This window comes from Rousettus aegyptiacus, unplaced genomic scaffold (assembly GCF_014176215.1).
Source record: "Rousettus aegyptiacus isolate mRouAeg1 unplaced genomic scaffold, mRouAeg1.p scaffold_m13_p_3, whole genome shotgun sequence".
Taxonomy (NCBI): domain Eukaryota; kingdom Metazoa; phylum Chordata; class Mammalia; order Chiroptera; family Pteropodidae; genus Rousettus; species Rousettus aegyptiacus.
In genome coordinates, this window is record NW_023416306.1 from 121904452 (window position 1) to 121927592 (window position 23141).

General features: G+C 35.5%; 1 protein-coding gene across 2 annotated transcripts in view; it reads right to left on the bottom strand.

Moving 5' to 3' along the window:
- Positions 1 to 22577, bottom strand: part of SPPL2A (signal peptide peptidase like 2A) — a 40806-nt gene extending 18229 nt beyond the window's left edge. Inside the window, exons 1-10 of one of the 2 annotated variants that reach the window (XM_016128573.2) lie at positions 22378 to 22577; positions 10605 to 10724; positions 10101 to 10283; positions 9581 to 9670; positions 9006 to 9139; positions 5784 to 5935; positions 3165 to 3261; positions 2629 to 2730; positions 1520 to 1601; positions 901 to 975 (exon numbers count right to left, since the gene is read on the bottom strand). In XM_016128573.2, coding sequence (XP_015984059.2) covers positions 901 to 975; positions 1520 to 1601; positions 2629 to 2730; positions 3165 to 3261; positions 5784 to 5935; positions 9006 to 9139; positions 9581 to 9670; positions 10101 to 10283; positions 10605 to 10724; positions 22378 to 22443 — 1101 coding nt within the window. In that variant the 5' untranslated portion in view covers positions 22444 to 22577. The remainder of the gene's footprint in view (positions 1 to 900; positions 976 to 1519; positions 1602 to 2628; positions 2731 to 3164; positions 3262 to 5783; positions 5936 to 9005; positions 9140 to 9580; positions 9671 to 10100; positions 10284 to 10604; positions 10725 to 22377) is intronic. The other variant, XM_016128574.2, reaches the window with a different exon arrangement.
- Positions 22578 to 23141: the final 564 nt, after the last annotated feature.

Consider the following 23141-nt stretch of genomic DNA (forward strand, 5'->3'; position numbering starts at 1 on the left):
AAATAAAATGGGAAAAGTGGGAGCATGAAGCAATAATTAATAATATATTCATGAGACAGGAATAGGGACAAGGTGGAAAAATTGGGTAAGTAATGAAAGATTACTACACTCACCTAACACCCCTCCCTTATTCTGGGAACAGCATCACCATTTTATTGAGGAGCTAGTGGCAGAGCTGTGAATGGATGACCTAGGAAGGTTCTAGTTGCTATGATTCTGACCTCATGGAAAAAGCCTGTCTGAGACAGTGAAAAAATGGACAGAAACAGAGTGGGAGAGCATGTAGCCTTGCATCTAGTTTCGCCTAAGGCCAGCGCCACCCTAGCCTCTACACACAGCCTCCAGAGATGGGATATTTTTAGAATAAAAGGATAGGTTGGATTCTGTCAGTAGCAACTAAGAGATTTTTTACTAATGAAGAGGTAAGATAAAATGCTAGCAATACTCTTTCATATAATGGATTAGAAAACTGAAGCACTAAGAGCTAAGTGACTTGTCCAGGGTTACAAGGTTATGGAGCTACACTAGGTCTTCAGATTTCCAGTGTGGTGCCCTTTCTTAGTCTCAAATAAGGACTACAGAAATTAAAGTAGTGTTGACATTTCATTATTTTTGTTTCTACATTGCCTTCAGCAAACATTTATTTTATAACCATAAGAAAAGTTACTTTAGAAAGGGTAGGAAGCAAATTTATAGACATTCTCATGTTTGCATCAGCCAGGAGACACTTTTTACTTAGCAGAATGGCTTAAAGGCTTGACAACATCCTTTATTAAAATGTCAATTTTAATAAGAAAATTGTCACTCAGTGGTAAACATCTGCATAATCAATAATCTAAAAGCAGGGTTAAGATTCTCATCTTTTAGCACGTTACTCATGGATTTCAAAAAATATCATACCTTTGTGATGAATGGTGTTATGAAAACAAAAAATACATCATAGAGGAGGAGGAGGCCTAGAAGTATCACACATGACTGTTGAAGAAAGAAACAAATTTAAAGGTCAAACTTACCATGTCTAAATTAAGAGATTATTTTTTAAGTTACAAATAAACTGTGAGCATACATTTGAACACTATTTTTTAAAGCATTTAATGATTATTCTATTTGTAGTTTTATTATACAAATCACATCAAAATTTGTATCTTCTTTATTCAAATCCTTTTTGTTAAAAAGAATCACTGAATCAAAGAAATGCCCTTCCCTGATATTTAGTCCTTTAAAGATTTTATGAATTTATCATATTATATGAATGATTAAAAATATTTTAGCTAGCAAATCAATGGTTATCTGGGGCTAGGGACTAGGACTGATTGCAAAAGGACATGATAGAGCCTTTGAAAAAATAAGAAATGTTCTTGGACTTAATTGAGATGGTGGTTACAAAGTTACACATTTATAAAATTTCAACAAACTGTACACTTAAAATGGGTGCATTTTATTGTATGTAAATTATATCTTAATAAAGTTGTTTTAAAAAGAAACAAATTGTTTTAGCTAGAAAAGCAGTATACTTTACCTTAAAGTTGGGTAACTTCAGTGTTTTAATTAAATTCAGACAGAAAGCAATTCCCAAGATATCCTGTAAAATCCAAGCCCACCTAAAATCAAAAGAGGTCACTATACTGTTTTATCCAGTTATTTTTGATGGAACTTTTCAAAAGAAGCAATCACTAAAATAATACTGTTCAATTGCTATAATATGACTATTTAATATTTAAGCAGCAATTATAACCAAAAAAACCTGTCAGAGTCTCCATATTTAATAATTTGTCTTAGTAGAATAATGAATACTACACTAAGAAAAAGTTGAAAGGCTAGCTATCTCAGAAAAACGTATATCAGAAATAAGTGCATATTTATCTTTAATCAGTGAATTTATACACGTCTCTTTCCAGAAAGGTAGCTCATCACAAAGGATATTGGTGTTAATACATGCCTAGGTAGCCAGAATATAAAGAAAACAAGAGCTATATAACATAATTTATCAGAAACTGATATGAAAAATTACCAATTGATTTATTATACCTGAAGCTGCCTAAAAGTATATAAACTTGATGCCTAAATTTTATGTCATTAAATCCTTTTGGCTTTAATAATTTTATTAATAAACCATTAAACAAACTTAAATATACATTTTTTCTGGTTATCCTTCCTTCAAATAGACAGATACCCAAGTATTTTCTTATAGCTCCTTCTTTATTAAATAAAAGGTATCATACTCTAGGTATTCTTTGCACTTTGCTTTTTTCACTTATAAATATATTCTGGAAATCACTGCATATCAATTCATAGAGATTTTCTTCATTCTTTATAGGTGTATTGTACTCCATTATGTATGATAATGATATGATACTTGATATGGCTATATGATAATTAAGTACATTTTTAAAGTTTATTTCAGCTTAAATGATTAAATCATGATTCATATTTCCTTCTCTATATAATGTCAAGTCTATTCTCTATATCACAACAAGTCTGCTTATTTAAGAAGTAACTTTTTTCAAGACTATGGTGTTCTGGGGTAAAAGCAAAAAACTCCCAAAGTAATATTAGCAAATAATTATCAGGGCAAGATATAAAATAATCCATCCTTAATCTAAAAGCAAATTGACCAAGCACTCATACCTATCTTCATTTCGAAACACGGCCCAAACAACTGCTACTGCTATGCACAGTCCAGAGAGAAAAATAAGTCTCACTTCAATGCTTTTGCTGCAACATACAATCCTAAAAAACAGATTGAAATAGGTTAACCCTACAGATCAAATAAACTGTTCACTTAATATGAGAAATGACAAATGTTAACCACAGTCACAAGAAAGTTACTTAAGTACCAATTTAAAAGTCTTGATTTTAAGTAAAACAAATGATACACAATAAAATAAAATGTTTACCAGTTCAATAGGACTTTCTGTGATGATGGAAATGTTCTTTGTGCTGTTCAATACAGAGGCCACTAGCTACATGAGGCTATTTATTTAGCACTTGAAATGTGGCTAATGGGCCTAAGAAATAAATTTTTAATTTTATTTAATTTTAATTAATTTAAGTTTAATTAGCCACATGTATATGGAACTGCACAGGTTTAAAATGAGACTCTAATTTTTTTCTTGTATTAAGTTACAATTACAAAAATAGGATTCCTCTTAAGAGATACATACGTGCATTGTCCATATGGTATCTTACGGATTAGTGCAGCAAAGCAGTTGTACAGACTCATTGCTGATGCTATGCAGAAAATTGCTATCATAACATAAACTAGAAAAAAAAACAAGACACTAATTTATATGAGAACCAAAAAAAAGGTGACAGAAAAATATCTACACAAGCAATATTAATTCTTTAGCTTTCTCATTGGCTAATAAGAAAGTAACGAGGTACTTTCAATGCAATGACCATACTATAATCTGAATTGGTTATTAAACTGAAAATATTATGATCCGAGTTTTAAGAGTGGGTATTTTATGTGTTGTTTTAGTTACATTATACACTGGTAGGATTGCCTAAGGGTCTGAAGCTGGCTCTACATTTTCTATCATTCGATGATTCAAAGTGACATTTTTGTTAAAGATTTCTATGAAGTGAACTGTGGACATTTATAAATATTCGATTTTAACGTAAGGAATGGAAGAATTAATAAACCATTAAAATACTTTTTAAAATGTAGAACTGACACCTTGGACACTAGCTATGCTATCTCTATTTTCCCATGGTGGAATTTATCTGTGATAAAACCAAACCCATTTAAACAAACCTCTTTTTTATGATACAATACTAAGGTAGTTAAAATTGACAAGTGTTTTTCTATAGTAGTTATACTTATTTGAGAATTCTTAAAAATTAAAAACATTTTATCTCTTTGCTATTAAAATGAAAGAAGAAATTATTGTATTCTAAAATAAAATAAAAATATTCATTTTTCTGAACTTTACCAAAACTTTATAATGGAAATGTAAATTTTACCTGAATTTTTCAAATTCTACGAAATTTCATAAATCTATAACTGTTCTGTGAGAAAGAAAGTAATCTAGAAGCAGTAAATCAGGAACAGCCACTTTCTAATTAGTGATCTTGGACAAATTACCATTTTAGTCTCTTGAGTCTTATCTTTAAAATGTAGTAATACCCATATCAAGGTTATTGTGAGGATAAGTTAATACATGTAAAATGCTTACAACAGTACCTGGTACATAACAAGCTTTATATAATTATTATTTATTGTTATTTTTATTATTGCTTATATACAGTGATAAGAGTAGTAAGACAGACAAAGATTGCCAAGTCAAGTTTAGAAAGTCATCCACCAAAGTCTCCAACTCAAGTTTGAAAACACGGTAGAAATCATGCTCTTGAGGCCACAACAGAGTTTTAGGTGTCTCATTCAATGTCATACTGTATTTAAGAAAATGATTAAGCATAGAAAAGAATTTGAGCATGACAGTCATAAAATGGTAAGGGGAGTCCCATTATTTAATTTAGCAATTTAGTAGAGTCCCATTATTTAATTTATTTAAAAAAGGCAACAATTTTAGCCATAAGTCGGAAGTAAATTAAATCTTGCAATATCACACAAGACATTCTGAATCATAATTAAATCCCATGTCCTAGGATAAACGTGAGGTGTAATAAGTTTCCTCCTACGTCAAAATTACATTTATAAACAGGGTCAACTTTTTAAATAGCAATCGGTTTAAGGAAATTTCTTATTGGAAAAAAAAAAAAAACATACACTTTGTGGTAGGGTGGAGAAATCTCTTTTTTCTATCAAAGGCCACTAAGTTATTGACTGAGGGTCAGACACAAACAACTGAAGGCTATCAAAACAGAAAAACTAATCACTCAATAATATAATGCAAATATCATCCTAGTACCCACTCTCCCAGCAACATATTGAAATCTGAGTGACATTCAAAGAATGATTTTTTTCTAATTGGAAATACATGTCATACGTCGTATTTTTAATTGTTGCCACAGGACAGGAGAAATTGAATAAGCTGAAACCTTAGGGCCTCAGTTTTCTAGTCCAGAAAATTATACTAATGTTCTCCAAATAAGCACTGTAGTCTTTGGTGGTTTTGACAAAGGGTTTTTGCTAGTTCTCATCAAGCACATCTCCCTTTTCTGATCTTACCAGTTCCTCTTTGTGTTGTACATTGGTCAGAGATAGCAAATTTCCATCCTATCAGATCGTTAAGATTGTCCAGGGGATGGACAAGCCATTACAGTTCCTACTTCTACCTTCTCAAAGGAAAAAATATCAGTTACTCTCTAGATCACAGGCAAGTACTTGTGTGTCTTTAGATGTGTTATGATCCCAACTGTTTATACAAGTAAAACAAAACTCAAGCAACATAACATCTTGATTTGCACACTGAAAAAAAGAATAAACTACACTTTGGGGGTAAGCAGAGGTAATAATTCAGTAATCTGAATAGCCTTCTATTTCATGTAACTAAATATAGCCACCAAGAAGTCCTTAGTCTGCTCTTTAGATACTAGGCTATCAAGCTTTATCTGCAGAGAGGGAAATTTAGGAACCATAGCAATTCTTTCAAGTCATCCATGAAGAAGTGTTCTTATCTGAAGACATAGTACATTTTTAATGTGAATATTTTTATTCCAGAGTAATGTAGACCTAACACTTCTGACAATTTAAAAAGTTAGTATCACTTCTTAATTATTTACTTAAGTTTTCCAGGTAGAAAGAAAAAGATAAATCTGGCAAAGTAAATAAAAAGATTGTATGCTAAAAGCAGCAAATATAAAATATGATCTCTTACCTAACCATTTGTAGAAGAAATAAAGTAAGACCATCATAACACAGCAGATGACCACAAATATTACAACTGTTAGAGGACTAAAAGTTAAGTATTCTTCCTTCTTTCTTCTCATTTCTCTATCTTCAGTGTTTGTCACTGCCTTCATGTTTTCCCTGCATAAACGTACATGGGAACTTCAACAAAACTCTGCCAAGTAGTTATTTTTAATTTCTATCTTTACGGCAACTTAAATTTGTTATTAATTATAAAGTAATATACTTAAAAAAAAAACTGCACACCAAAAAAGAAATATTTAATCCAGAAAGTAAAAAACTCCCATAATTCTATACTCCAGAGATAATCTGTTATCAACCACTAACTCTCGAAACAGCATTTTTTTCTGGAGGCAAAATTGCTGAAATGAATGACATTATATAAACAAATTAATGTTTGTGGAATTTTACATTATCTAATTTGGATACTATACTGATGTAATAAATTTCAGACAATATAATTCTTCTTACACACTTAATATCATCAATTGCACATAGTAAAGTACTTCTAAAATTAGCTTCTTTCAAATGTAAAACTAAATTCTTCTATCCATCCACTCAGTATTTACTACATGCCTATTTAGTGCTCATCAATATAACATGAAGGATTCAAAAGAAGTTCAAGACATAGCTTTGTCCTACCCTGATTTAAGATAGCAAAATATTATTTCTAATTCCTCCAACAACGCTTGCTAGGACTCACAGCTAATAAAACAGAGATAGAAGTTGAAGAAGAAAGAACCACAAGTGTCCTTTGTTGAACAGTCTCTGTTCTGTCACCTACTACCTCTTAGCAGTGCTATGGAAGCCACTACGTACTGCTCCAGCTCCAATCCCGCCAACTTTGGTCTACTAACTCTGTCCCCAACTTATCAGGTCTGTTGCTCAATACAAATTTCAGATTTAAAAAAAAAAAAAAAAAAAAGACTATTCTTATCAAATTGCACATTGGCCAAACTGCTTATTTACCAACGTGCCAATTTCTTATTAGAAAATTATTGATTGGGATGGCCACCACAGTAAGCATCTATGACTTTAGGAAGGCTGTCTGGGATAAGAGAAAGGAGTTTGGGGTGAGACACACTAACATCTCCCTGAAACTACGGAGCTGGATGATGGGGTTATTAACATAAGTTTCAATAAAAGTGATATCTGAGTGGGAAAACATGCCAATCTTTGGTATCTATTAATACAAAAAGATACATTTAAAAACATTTTTATCATAGTACACATGTAAGCCATAATAATGAAAGACTTATATATTCATATTGAGTGAGTGTGCTAAAAGGCACCAGGCAAGTTCTTGAAGGGAAAACATCTACTAGATTGATATCACATTAATTCGATACTACATCTGTTCAAAAAATTGTACTCTTAAATCTCTCAACAGCCATAATGGGAGGGCAGCTAAGCTCTTTCTTCCATGCCATCTTGAGTTAACAAAGCTTGAGGACCAGTGATTTCATTATAATAAGACTTTAAGTCTTGACTGAAAAGTCTGTATATGGGACCAAGGCATCTTTCCCTTTTGCATAAGGTGCACCTTTCATATGGCAGGGTAATTCTGAGTTATGAGGTCTTGTTCTGGCAAATTTTCCCTTCCCTAAGCCTTATTCTCTTTCCCCTTCTCCTTCAATGTTACTCTTTACTTGCTAAGTAATAGTCCTTATGTTCTTAATAATTCTACTTTTCATGAAAATTTTTCCTTTTTATCACTGATTCATATTCTCTTTCTTTATATTGTCATCCCTGACCACAAACACACATACACTTCAACTTTTATCTTTATGGTACTCTTAGAATCACCTGCTTCAATTTTAAAATCCATAATCTTACAGTTAAAGGACATCTACTATCCCAACCTGGCTCCTGAAGGCAACAAATTCTTTGCTTCTGCCTATGATGATATTTTTAAAATAAAAAAAATGTCTATATACTCCTCTCCCATATCCATCTTGAGGAGGAACCTACCCTTACATGTATATGAAGCTTGCCTTGCTAACTCTAAGTGTGCTTCATGGGCCAACAAAAATCTCTCGAGAGTTTGTTAAAAATGAAAAATCTTGGTCCCCATTTCAAGCCTACTAAATCTGAACTTATATTTAAAGAGATCTCAAGATAGTTTGTATGCACATTACAGTTTAAGAAGCACTACTCAAAAGAACAATTTACATAATAATGGAAGTACAGGGAGCAGTTGTATTAAATAGGAAAAGATGTTTAACAAATCAGTAGCTTTTGGGAAATTATAAAGTTTCACCAAATAATCTAGAAAATATTCTTGGAGATCTTATATAGCATGCTTCATAAAGATTAATAATGAAAAAAATGTTTACATGAAAACATGTGACTGATACATGTTGAACCATTTTCCGAATATGTAAAATATGTAAAGTTCAATCCTCCAGGAACCTAGACTTGTTAAACCCTAAGATTTCGCTCTTGATGTAAGTGAATCAAATTTTAGTATTTTAAGTAATTACAAATAAGCCTATTAGCTTCATTTAGTTGCAAATAAGCCCTTTTTAATGAAATCTATAGACCAATTCACAAGGTGAACATACTGTTCTTTATGAATGAAATAATATGCTCTGAACACATTCTTTTGTTCAAAGTTATGAATGTGAACTGATACTGCCTACTTTAATTTAGAGCCAAAGGTACATTAACTATAATATTGGGTATAGGTTGTTATTAAATAGGGAAATCCAAATTTTATGTACATTTGGAATTTCTGTATTTAAATTAAAATATGGACACACTTAATATCCTTAGGACTCCTACAGCACTGAACAGAATGCTAAGGTTGCACTGTAATGATTCAGCTCAGAAGGAGCTGAAAAACTCCCCACCTCCTCTTACTTATTTTCTTCCAATCAAAATAAATAGGCATGTTAAGATACTACATATTTTCACCTTTTCTGGGAGAGATCATTAAACATCTTAATTTAAAGGAATCTTTGATGGAATTTCAATGTTTCTCTGCCTCCAGAAGAGTCAGAGGAACCTATGACTCCCTTCTTCTCAGTGAAAAGTTAAATGACCTATATCCAGACAAACTGCAATACAACCTTAATGGCATCATATTCTGGGGTCAGGTAGAATTTTAAATGTCACATGATTAAAATGATTATCAAACAATAACGTTTAACCATATATTACAAAAACACTGAAGTTTAATTCAACTTACAATTCAATTAGTCCACTCCAGTATCCTCCTAATGCCACTGTGGATACAGCAATTACAAAAATAACCACCACAGTATAGTCAAAGTTAGGCCATGATGGAGAATACATTTTTACAGTAATGTTATCTCCAAGAGTCTGAAAGGCAAAAAATAAAAATTAAAACACTGAGTTTAGTTTTCTTTTTATTACAGTGTATGTCAGTGTATGTCCATTTTCTCTGGAATAGCCACTATACATCAGACAGTCAAGGATACTAGAACTATTTTTGACAACGTGATATATTCTCTTGCCAAAATTATGAGGCTAGACTTTGGTTTATTAAATCTTGAAAGAGCAGTGTTCCACACAATCAGAGATTTTTAAAGTAGAAACAAACATATATCCTTTGTACAGTCAGGGCTCTGAAATACCTTGTGCTAAATGAGAGGTAAATACTTCCCAAGTAAAGACTTGCTAGGTCTTTATATAAGCTTCTCGATAGCAAATAGGGCACATAAAATCATTTAAATATCAATGGTTAAAAACAAAGAGCTGTATTATTAATAAACTTTGTCTAATATGTAATTACTAATTTACCTGTTTCATATCTTTAAAATCTTTACGGTTTATAAATGCAATCAGTATCTTCACATCAAGAAATGCAGATTTGTTCCCTAAGGGAGGAAACTAAAATAAAAAAACATATTATGAAAACATGAAATACTAATATTTTTACAGAATAAAATACAAATTATTCCATTAAATATAAGTATTACATCTTTTTTAAAGTTATAAAACAAAGTTTCATGTGTTATCTCCTGATATAGTAAGCATTCTCAAACTGATAAATACAGGTATATCATACACATGTACCACACACAGAGACACACACATATATATTTATGTTTGTTCCTATCAAAGTCTTGTTTACTTTAGGAATAGAAAAGAAACTACAAAATTTTCCAATTTAATACATAACCAGAATATTTATTTAAAAAGAATCCTACCATCAGATTATTCAAAACTTGGCCCCTAAAACACACATAAAGAAAATAATTCAACCTGTGAAATTTGTTACCATGAGCTCAAAAGAAACCATTACAGTTTCATAACTTACTAGGACACTGTTATTGGCAACCAACAACGCTTCAGCACCTCCCATTTGTGCAATTCGGGCTTTTTCAAGAAAATGGCAGGTTCCCCACTGTACCACAACTGCTTTGTTCTTTATTCCATCAGGGGGAATATCAGAAATGTTGCATAGTGGTGTGGAAGTCAGATTCATCAAACTAATGGAAGTCTGAAAAAAAGAAATGTCTTTAATATGACAAATATCATATTTCACCCTAAATCCATTTCGTGACGAAGTATCTATTGGCTTAACCCAAGGTTCTTTTAAGTTATAAATATTTTTTTTTATGATAATCAGGCTTTGAAGTTATTTTAAAGTTCTCTAACTTATTTTTTTTCCACAAATATATTTAAGCAAAAGCAATAAAATTAATATTACTTATTAATCACCATATACTATAATTAGTTAATATACTAAAACATAATCACTTATTTTCACCTTTTGATTCTTTTTATGAATACAAATAAATAGTAACTGTGATTTACTTACTGCATTTTCTAGGGTACTTGGAAGAGCTGTCCAATGAGAGTTATATAGCATGCAGTAATCCTTAGACAGTGAAGGTGTGCCATTTCCAGATGCGTGCAGGATTGCTTCCTCAGCAGCTGCCTAGGAGGCAAACGTTAATTTTCACACTTGGTGATAATTTGGCTTGCCAACAGCTAAGGATTTTAATAAAGCTATTTATATACTGGTTTGACCACATTTCCTTAAAAGGGAAGATCTTCCAAAGAATTTTTTTCTTGTTTGAGGAAATACTGAAAGTATACATATTTGCTTAGAACACATCTTTTGAGGAAGTTAAGTCACTTTTTTATGGGGAAACAATTATGGCTCTTGTTGTAAGGGCCATATCCCAGGGAGGATTCTTGCTATAATGTGTTAACTTCAGTACTCCCTTTACAGTCTGAAACTTTCCTTCTCAATCTCTTAGGTGTTACTACTTCACTGTTTATGTTTTATAAAAAGAAAATTCACTTGAAATCCCTCAACTTGTCGTACCTTCCATAGTCTATGAGTAACAAGGATAAAAAAAAAAAAAGTGCTGTCTTTGGAAAAGAACCAAAGAAACTGGGATGTAAGAAATTGCAACTACTTATTCAAAAAGGCCAATTCAGAGTTTAAAGTGAGGAAAAAGAAGAGCTAGAAAAATGTCCTTTCTTTTTGTCTCATTTCTCACTACCTGGAAAGGAAAGAGAGACAAGAGGTAAGAAGTAACTGGAAAGAATAACTATTGTACAAGAGAGTGGGAGTGGAGATGAAATGATGAAACGTCCTAAGATAACTGGAATACCACTACACGTCACAATTCCCTTCAAACATGGATCAATCCAAATCCTTCCTCTTTCCTCCTTTGAGCAAATCCTTCTCTAAAACATAAGAGAGAAAAAAGATTGCTTGGCAAATAAAGATGCTTTAATAAGCCTCTATCGCTAAAGCATGCATTAGGTTGAGCCACATAAAATATCTGATATTTGACCACTTTATATATAAAATTGATAATTAACACAAGTCAATCTGAATTTCTAAAGAGTACAGAAATGTTCTAATCCATGTTCTCCTACTTAAAACCTCCCTTAACCATTTGGTCAACAACTTCCACCAGTAAGTAGCCCATTACATTATGATATGCATTGCACGTAGCTATTAAAAAGAAAGAACAAGATCTACTTGTAAAAACAGATGTCCATACTAAGAAAATCAAGTTCCAGGCAAAAATTTATAGTACAATCCTATTTTTCTAAAAATAATGATCCCTCCCCAAACACACACACATTCTCTCTCTCTCTCTCTCTCTCTCTCTCTCTCTCTCTCTCTCTCTATGTGTGTGTGTGTGTGTGTGTGCACGTGTGTGTGTGTACATTTATGTATCTGTACATTTACATGAGCTTGAAAGAGGAAGTGGTGACAGATACATCAGGCTATTGAAAAAAAAAGGAATGAGGAAAACGAAGGGTGTGAAAAGGGTGGAGAGAGAAAAACGAAAATGAAAAAAAAAATTTCAAACAAAACAGAAACGTAGAAAGTCCCTCTCCTCTTATTCTGGTTTTCACAATAATACTCTTAGGGGTTCCTTTCTTTTTTTTTTGTAAGGGTTTCTTTTATATCTTAATAGAAACTTCAAATAGGTGGAACACAAGATTTTTAGGCCATAGATACTACCTATGAATATTTAGACTATATATCATATACATATATTGTTTGTTTTTCACATGAGATATGAGATTATACTATATATACCGCTCTATAGCTTTTCTAAAATTTAAAATTTATATATTAGATTTTCCATATTGATCCAGATACACTACCACCTTTTGCACAATTGTATAATATTCAGTGTCACTCTTATAATTACAAAAACTAAGAGATTAAAAAAAGCTTAAATGTCCAAGGATTTCCTATAATAATAGAAAATTCATTACTGATAAAAGAAAAACAAAACTCATCGATATTAAGGTGAAATACAAATTGTAGTGGAAGATTAGTATAAAAGAGGAAAGTATAACCATACATGTAGATTAGACTGAGTGTGGAACATGCAGCAAATTTCACGGCAAGCTAACAAAACATAGCAACTTAAACATTTCCACTAAACTTTAAAACATTATGGCAAAATTTCTTATAGAGTTTGTATAGCTTTAAAAATTCAGTTTATTAGCAATAGATGTCATGAGTTTTGGAATTAGAGACCTGGACAAATTGGCAGTTTGATCATTTACTGGCGATATCACAAGTCATTTAACCTGTCAATTGACATCTTCAGTTTTGAGATGACAATAAATGCCAACCTTATAGAGTTGTCATGAAGATTACATCAGATGATGCAATTGTTTGCACATATTAAACTCTTAATAAATGTTAACTATTATTATTAATAATACATCTAACACCTTGCCAAATACTTGTACCATGCAAAAGAAATACAAGATAATTAGTGGTTGCTTAAGGTTTGGTGGGATGTGGGGATGGGAGTGATAAGCTAATGGTTATGCAGTTTCTCTTTTTAAAGAGACTTCATTTTTTAGATCAGTTTTAGGGTCACAGCAAAACTGAGCGGGAAGTATAGAGTTTCCACATACCCGCTTACCACACACACGCATACTGTACTTCATTATTAACATCCACATCAGAGTGGTATATTTGTAACAATCAATGAACTTATATCCATCATTACCAAAACCCATAGTTTACAGTAGGGTTTACTCTTGGAGTTGTACAGGTTTTGACAAATGTATCCACCTGGCCTGAAAATCTTGTGTTCTACCTATTTGAGGTGTCTATTAAGGTGATGTAAATGTTTTAAAATTGACTCGGTAATGGTTACACACATCCATGACTATATTAAAAGCCAATAAATTGTACACTTTAAATGGGTGAACTATATGGTATGTGAATTATAGCTCAATAAAGCTATTCTCCTCCCCCCTCAAAAAAAAAACGCTAAACAAGAAATTATAGTCTTATTGAAAAGACTTAAAACAAATCCGAAGGTGAAAAGGATTAAAAAGTACAAATTGGAAGTTACAAAATAGTGACAGAGATACAAAGTACAGTATAGGGGATACAGTCAATATTACTTGTAATAACTGTGTATGGTGTCAAATGGGTACTAGATTTATTGGGGTGATGACTTTATAAAGCATATAAATGTCTAATCACTATGTTGTACATCTGAAACTAACAGAATGTATGTCAACTGTAACTGAAAAATAAATTTTAAAAAAACCTGGAACAGATCATCACAAATAGAATGTGATTAAAGTAAGAGTTTCTAGTAAAAGCTTTTGTGGTTATAAGGGTGTTAAAAAAAAAATGCAAATTCTTGGTCTCTATTCCAGATCTATTGTATCAGAAACCGCAGGCAGGCCATTTTTAATAAACCCTTCTTTAGGTTCTACTTGTTAAAGTTTGAGAACCACAGCTATAGAAGCAGGGATTCTCACGATTTAATGTGCACACATATCACTTAGTGATCATACTAAAATTCAGATTCTGATTTAGGTCAGCAGGACTATGAGATTCTAAATTTCTAACAAGCTCCCAGGTGATGTGGATGCTGCTGGTCTATGAACTGTACCTTGTGTGGTACGGCTATAAGAGAAGAGAGTAGTGGAAATTACACCACTGTGAGAAGCATAGAGAAAAAGGCTTGACATTCGGTATCCCTTCAAATAGTATAAGCACAAAACTAGGTTGAGACTCATGGCCCACCCAGGCTGTTAGATCATCTGACAAAGATTCTCTGGTGAGAGGGCAGAACATTTTTCTTTATATCTTCTACTTTAGAGACGTGCTCCAAAATATCTGCATTTTCCCCTGTGATCAACTGTGGTCCAGGCTTCTATGACTATTCAACTTTTAAAAAATAACTGTTTATATTTTCAATCAGTAATGACAATACTCTCTTTGTAAAAAGCTCAATATCAGGAGCTTGAAAGGATTTAGGGTAACATAATCGAGTGCTTTTATTTTATAGCTAACATAGATCCAAAATGATCAAAATGGAAATGGTCTCCGGGGGCAGGATTAGAACTGAGCTCTTCAAAACCCAGACCAGCAGTCTTTCAATTCTGCTTTCACTTCAAGTTCCTTCATGCAGCCCAAGCACCTTTTAGTCCCCAGCCATCACACTCCAGTTTTAATAATGGTTGCATATATCTCTGCATTAGCTGTTAACTCCTTCTTCCACAATACTGGCATGGGTCTCCTACCACCACTCGAATTCTTCTAATATCCATTCAGTTCTTCCCATATTTTACATATCTCAAACTCCTTTCCTTATACTCTTCAAAATACCCCCAATTCTAAGACTAGAACTCCATGGGATTCATTTCCCTATGACAACTGCTCCTTATTGCCTGCCCCAAATCCTCCTCTTCACGCTAGTTTCTACAACCACTGCTCATGGAATCAAGTGTTCTTCAGGGCCATCAAATCATCAATCCCACACCAGTGCCTTTATCGTCTGCATTTTACTTGATTCTCACATGCAAAGAAGCAAGTTTATGAGCCCTGAGTGTGAAGTAACTTTTTTTTTATGCAAATTTACATAAAACTTCATGGAATGTCTGTTGTTCAAGAACAATTCTTGATTTACTTGATTTCAGATAATTTTCCATCACCTTCTTTCTAAATCAAAGAATACTGATGTTTAAGTCTATCTTAATGTTACAGTTGCCTATTCCTTTATTTTTTTCCTAAACAGCTTTTGGTATGACAAGTGTCAATGACTACCAAAAGTCTAAAGAAGAACTATAACAGCAGGTACTATACTCGCATCCTTGCAGGTGTGCTATCTCCCCATTTTCCCAGACCAATCAGGCCTTAAACTCAGATATATATATATATATAAGGTCCTTTATGACATCAACATACTTAAAACTACGTCAGTCTTGTTCTGACCTTCAAGTCCCTATCCCTTGAGGCTACACCCTTGCTTTACACTCCAGTCTCTTGGTAGTCCTAACCACGGGCATTTGAATTCCTGGCCTCTGTTCTAACAGCCTCCTGATAATGACTCACCAGTCCAATATTAACCCACTGGGAACAGGCCTGTTGTACTACTGTCCAAGTTAACAGCACAGTTTGAGGATTCTTCTTTGACCTTGTCTTACAGGTTTAGTTTGTCTTCTACTTTTCTTTCTCCTTCAAAAGGTATCTTCCAGCATTAGCTTTATTTTCCAAATTTAAGTCTTCACATATTCCTTTTGAAAACAACAATTCTCTAGCTAAAAATTCATCTTACTATTTACCCTGTATCCGTGCCATCTTTTGGGTCTGCCAAGACTCTGTATCTGGGCCTATTTTCACCTGCTCAAGATTAAGCCTGAAAAATGCAATATTTTTTTTATTTGTATGTTTTGTTGTTTTTTTGAATAATGCAATGTTAACCCTTATCCATTTACATATTAAATTCCCTTAGAAAATCTTAATAGATTAGCCACACATAGTTCTTTTTTCCTAAAGATTACGCTCAGTAATATGTGCAGCAATTTCTTACTCTATATTATAGATCACTGCTTCTTGAACTTTAATGTTCTTCTTGAAATGCAGATTCTGATCCAGCAGGTCTTAGGTAGGCTTATGATTAAGCATTTCTAACAAGCTTCCAGGTGGTACTATGATGTTGGTCCACAGAATACATGGTTATAGACTTCATCATAAAGAACAGTAAAACTTGCCGGTCTTCTAGACATTGTTGGAATTTTCTCAAGAGGTGAGTGAGTTGCATCGTACCTGCTAGTATAGCCGATCTTTGTGTTTTGACCAGCAGTTCCCCTATTCCATACATAAGTTCTTTCAAAACTCTTCAGTATATGTATCACTGGGTCCTAGCTTCCCTACAGTATGTGAATTAAGTGTGGTTTACATTATTTCTATCATTCTCCATTAGACATACTTAATTCTTCAGTTTTATGGGGCAGTATGTGATTGTGATTGACTTACTAATGATATATCTTGGCTGTTAGAGAACTTATTATTTATACTCGAATTCGTAAACTCAAATGCTTACAAGGCCAGGCAGATATAAATGCATAAATCAGAGATGATTTAAGACCATAAGGCAAGGTAAATTATGACAAATTCTGTCCTAAGGCAATAAAAGATTTTTTTTTAATTAGTATCTTGGGGTAAAGGCCCATATTTGGAGACTTTACAGTCTAGATTTTTGTAGCAGACCCAATATCAGGTGATTTTTAACAACAACAACAAAAAACCTTACCAAATGTATAATAAACATGACTTCTCCTATCTTTAAACCTTTTCTTATTTTCACAAATTTATTCAATGAGTCTTGTGATGACACAACTAAGTGAATGTCTAGAATCCCTGGGTTGTAGTTCTCTTTTTCATGACTTCCTATCTAATCTAGGACAAGTCATAATCTTCCTGAAACTTCTCAGGATTATTTTTAATTTCAAAGAAGATGTACCTGTAGCAGTTGCATTTTGGTAACAAGATAACACAGTCATCAGTGACTTTGAAAGCAGAAAATAGGATGCAGAATCCACAGAGACAGCTCAGAGAAGAAAAAAGAAAAATTGTGAAGAATCTCAAAGTTAAAGGAAGAATGCGACAAAATGTATCTAAGCTCAGGCCGCTATACCAAAATACCATTATCTGAACAACCCACTCAACAGAAATTTATTTTTTCACAGTCGGGAGCCTAGAAGTCCAAGATCATGTGCTAGCACTGTGGATTTCTGATAAGGGCTCTGTTCCTGGCTTGTAGATGGCTGCCTTCTCACTGTGTCCCCTACATAGGGAGAAGGAGGGAGAGCAAGACAACGATCCCATCTTAAAGGCCCCGCCTTGGTGACTTCATTCTAAACCTAATTATCTCCAAATACCCACCACATTGCGGGGTAGGGCTTCCACATAAGAATTTGGGAAGACACAATTTAGTTCACAGCATTCCGCCCCTTGCCCCCCAAATTCATCTTTCTCATGCAAAATACATTCAGTCCATCCCAACATCCCAGAAGTCTTAACTCATTCCAACATCAACCCTAAAATCCAAAATCTCATCTAAATATCATCTAAATCAAATATGGGTGAGACTCAAGATATAATTCATCTTGAGGCAAAACCCCTCTCCAGCTGTGAAACTGTGAATGCAGACAAGTTATATACTTTCAAAATATAATGGTGGGATAGACATAGGCTAGACGTGCCCATTCCAATAGGGAGAAATTAGAAGGAAGAAAGGGGTGATAGAACCCAAGGACGTCCAAAACCTAGCAAAACAAATTCCATTAGATCTTAAGACTCAAGAATAGTCCTTTTTAGCTCAATGTCCTACCTTCCAGGCCCACTTGGGTGGCAGCATCACCCACATGGTTCAGTGGGGGGTGGCCCCACCCCTTTGGATCTCTGGAGTCCCACCCCCAAGGCTCCCAGCACATGCATAAAGCTTGCTGAAACTGAGCCAGTGGCCCTGATGATCTCTGAATGCCTTTGAGGCCATTACTCCCTCTTCTTGAAGAATAATGCATATTCACAGCCACGTAGTTCCACCATCCCATTCTGTCAAATCCAGTAAGTCCAACAACCTTTCTTCATTTTGTCCCATTTCTGTCCCTTCAGTTCAAACTGGCAGTGTTTTTACTCATATAATCCTATACATTCATTATCAAATAGTTGTTCAGCCATACCCTTAGTGTTCCTTCCAGAACAAGCTTTCTCATTTTTTGCAATATAGATAGCCCCCAATTTTCCAAATCTTCAAATTCTTCTTCCTTTTTGCTTAACGATTCCTTCTTCAATTCCTCTCTCTTTTGCAGTCAGGAGGAAACAAGCTGCTCCACTTTGCTTAGAAATCTCCTCAGCTAATATCCGATTTCATTGCTTACAATTCTTCCTTCCACAAAACACTAGAACACAGTTCAGCCGCGTTATTTGTCATTTTATAAGGATCATCTTTCCTCGTTTCCAATGACATGTTATTCATTTCTCTCTGACACCTCACCAGAATTGCCCTTAAGGTCTATATCTCTAGCATGCACCTGAAATCTCTTCTAGTCTCTAGCCATTACCCAAGTTACATAACTGCTTCCATATGTTTAGGTATTTGTTACAACAGCATCCCACTCTTGGTACCAAAACCTGTCTTAGCTTGGGCTTCTATAACAAAATACCATAGAGTAGCTTAAAGAGAAATATATTTTCTCAAAGTTCTAGACATTACAAGTCCAAGATAAAGGTACCAGCATGGTTGGTTTCTGTTGACAGCTTTCTTTCTAGCCTATAGATTGTCGCCTTCTCATTATGTCTTCATATGGGGGGGAGGGAGAGACAGAAAGCTCGCTGGTGTCTTATAAGGCCACCAATCCCATGACAAGGGATTCTGACCTCATCGAAATCTAATTATTTCCCAAAGGCCCATCTCCAAATACCATCACATCAGTGGTGAGGGCTTTAACACATGAACTTTGGGGTGGGGGAGTGGGGGAAGGTGGCACAATCCAGTCCATAGCTCAGCATGTCTACCATAGCTTGGGTAGCAGAACACACCTCGTTTCCTCAGGAAGTTGCAAGAGAAGGACAGAAAAGAAGGAATTAGATTCCTTGAATTGGTGTAACATATCAAAGGCATGCAGATTTCTGCAAGAGATTTTTCTGCTGGGGATCCTGATTATTAATCCATTGTAATGAGTTCAAGATGGGTCTATATAACACTTCACATTCTTCGAAGTTATGAAAAAATGAACTGAACTTTTATAAAAACATTATGAAAAAGACTCAGGATTCTTCAGAGAACTCTGAAGCAATTTTAGAAAACAGAACCAGGTTAAACTGCACTCATTCTCTTTGCAATAGAACTGTGTGACTGTATGCAAATAACACTGTGAAATAAAGGTCTAATCATCGAGGTTAGGGGTTGGGGTTGCACTGGAGAAAGGTGGGTGTGATATGGAATTGTGGCAAGACCAGGAGAGAATTAACTACCTGCCAAGAATTCTTTTTAATTCTAGACTTAATGTTTAATGGGTTTAGAATTCACTAAAATATCCAAACACGCAGTAGTTCGAGTTCAATACACACAGTGACGTCACTGATGTGAATAGGGTAAGATGAGGTCCTCTCCCTCTTCTGTAAGAATGCAGTGGTTTCTGGAGATTACATGCTACCTAAGATGTTGGCCCTGTTCTTATGTGACTAAGGGGAAAGAAGCCCAGCAGTGCCAACTTCAAAAGCCCAGAAAGGAGAAATGCAATGATTAAGCAGACATCCCTTAATTCAAATGAATTCAGGGAGGCCACCTAGAGCTCTCAGATTACGGAAGAGGCATTAACAAAGGTTTCAGGGAGAAAATGGCAAACAAAACATAAACAAACAAAAAATACCAGATAGTGTTGTAGGAAGGGAAGTAGGTATCCAGTAAGCAGGCAGAAGAAAAAAGAGAGAGCTCCTGCTAAGGAAAAAGAGATTAGAGTTCCTCGGAAAAAAAAAAAAAAAAGAAAAGAAAAGAAAAAGAAAAAGAAAAAGAAAAAGAAAAAAGGAATGAGAAAGAATCATTTCAGGAAATTAAAAGAAGAGTCAAGACGAAAACAAACCATTGACAAATCAACAAGACACAGGAAATCAATACTAGTTGGCACTGAAAAAGACTCTGACAACTGAAAAAAATTTTGTTGGTTTATTTGGTCACCAGCACAGATGCATGCCAAATATGTGTGGAGTGAAAGAATGTTTCTATGGGACTTCAGAAGTAGTTGCCCCAAGATGTGCATCTGTAGCACGTGGCCTGTATTGAGCTAAGGGCAATATTAGCTGTGGGCCAGGAGAAACTTCTGTTCCCCTCTTGACTACATGAATTAGGAGCCTTATCCTTAAAGGGAGATTATCACAGATAACCAACCTCTTTTGACCTGTCTCTAGGACAGGACAAACTTCTATTTACTAAACTGTCTGCTTTTCTTATCATATGGCAATGACCCTTTGAAGTCTCCAAGTCATCTTATCTCATCCCTAGAGCTCAGAAAGTCTTACACATACATTTTCCCTTTCTAACTCTGAACCTCTGGTGCATGTAGGGTCTCTGACTCTCTTATGTATGTGAGGTTCCCACATATATGTATGTATTAAATTTAGTTATTTTCTCTTGCTAATCCGTCCCATGCCTACCTGATTATTGAACCAGCTTAAAAAAAAAAAAAACCTTGAGAGTAGAGGAAAGTTTCTTCCTCTCCCACAGTCCCCACAACCCTAGGATTGAGGATTATAGAACCCAAGATTAATATGGTAAAATACAACAAAATACATACATGCAATATAAAAAGAATGAAATCTAGAATGTGGGAATGGGAGGCTAGCAACAATTGGGAAAAAGGACAACCTTCAGATTTGTGAAGCCCTTGAAATTGTATGAAAATTTTGCTTACATTTTTCTAGTGAGAGGGTTCAGAGCTTTTATAAGAATTTCAATGTGAGTTCATGAGCAAGTAATGTATTATTAGATTATTAATTTGTGTTGAGAAAGGATTAGGGGGAATGTGATAGAGAACATATATTTTTATAATTAGCTTAAGAAGTTCAAATGAAAATGAGTGCAAAAGCACTCACTTTTTATATCTGCATTCACAAACTGAATTATCTTTTGGACATATGTGACTATATGATAAATGACACCTCAAAGAGTCAGTCTAATACTGCTGATGTTATTCTTTTTATATTGTTTATACTCTTCCCTCCCTCCTCATACAGGTTTTAGATACATTTTCTCATTCATGTTCCTAATGTTGCCTAGCAAATTATGAATACACCAAAGGCACTTATCCATTTTAGGCTCTGACTTTAAGTTTCTTAGCAAATGTTGAAGACACTTTCATAGTGAATATATTCTCTAATAGTAATCCTTTAAAGTGGAGAGTATGCAAAATATTCTCTTTCAGACAAGTTCAACATTCTGATGGAAAGAACTAGACAGGCATACACCCTACAAACTGTGTAAATAAAGCTCATAAAACTAAGTGAACTTTACAAGAAACAAAAACTAAACCACTGAACAATGGCTCCTGACCACCCACTAAAGCTCCAGCTGTTTAGTGTTGAATTTTAAAACACTACTTTTCTGTAATTACGAAAACAAACTTGTAAACACACATTTGTTACTCTTATTCAACCTCCTCAACTCCTCTACTCTTTAAGTAGGCAGAGAACTGAAAACCACCAAAGGCATTACACTTTGGTGTGTTCTTTTCAAAGTTATTTTAAATTACTGCTATTACCAAGCCCCCCCTGTCCACCCCCCAAGAATGAAATCAAAGAAACCCTAAGGGGAAGCAGGAACTACAGAGGAAGAAAAAAAAAAAAAATCTGTATTTAGAGCAATTAAAGCTCAGTCCTTGAACCGCTGACCTTCCTGGGGCAATGTACATTTTTTCTTCTTGTCCCGAGGAGGAAAGAGGTTATGAAGTTGTAAGAAAGGTTAGACCATAAATCTCAGAGGTCAATTAAAAATGCCCGGAACAGTGAACCAACTACACAGAGGCACCAAGGTCAATGCAGAAGGAGGGGCTGTGCAGAGAGCTTTTTTAGGGTTGTTACTTCGGGGGCTTCAAAGGACAGGAATGGTGGAGTGGGAGGCTGGAGAAGAGTAATGGGACGGGGAGGAGAATAAAAGGGAAAAACAGGAGCAGGCCGCCTAGCCGCGGGCAGAGTCCAGGCGGGAGCCCCGGGGGTGGGGAGGAGGAGGGGACCAGAGCCCCGGCCCCAGCCCCGCCCCGGGGAGGCCCGAGCGCCCGCCCGCCCCCCTTACCAGCCGGAGCAGGACTCCCCAGAGCAGGGCCGCCGCGGCGGAGGGCAGCGGCCGCTGCGGCCCCATCGGACTGCTGGGCGCCCGGCGGCGCGGCGCTGCTCGGCGGGGATGGGCTCCGGGTCCCGCCGCGGCGCTGTCTCTGTAGCTGGGCCGGACGGGGGCGCGTGGCGGGGCTTGGCCGGAGTCACCGCTGTTGCTGGGGCGGCCACTGCAGCGCCGACTTCCTTTTCCGGCCACGCCCGTAGGACGCGGAAACCCCCGCGCAGAGCACGTGGAGCCCCGAGTCCGCGCGGGCTGCGGCTGCGGCCCGGCGCTGGCGGGCCACCGGCGGCGCGGCCGGGCCTGACTGTTCAGCTGCCTGACTTGAATTCTCCCCGGAGTCCGGGGGAGCAAGGGACCTTTTCAAAGCCCTCCTCCTCGAAGTCGCCGACTACTGCTGTGTTCCGCAGTCAGTAGCCGGTGCTCTGAGCCTTTATTCATCTGCTCACCAGCAGGTCCTGACCACTTAGATATGTATCCGAAGTTCATCCACCTTCTCTCAAACCGTTGCGACCACCCTATCCAGGCCACCACTTCTCAAAACTGGTCTGTTTCTGTTCCTGACAGCCTGTCATCCACATAGCAGTACTAAAGAGATCTTTTTAAAAATAGAAATCAGATCATGTCACTCCCCATCACTCTTAGAACAAAATCAAAACTCTACTCCGGCCTACAAAATTTGCATAATATGGTCCCTGTCTCCTCTGACCCAATCTTCACTGCTT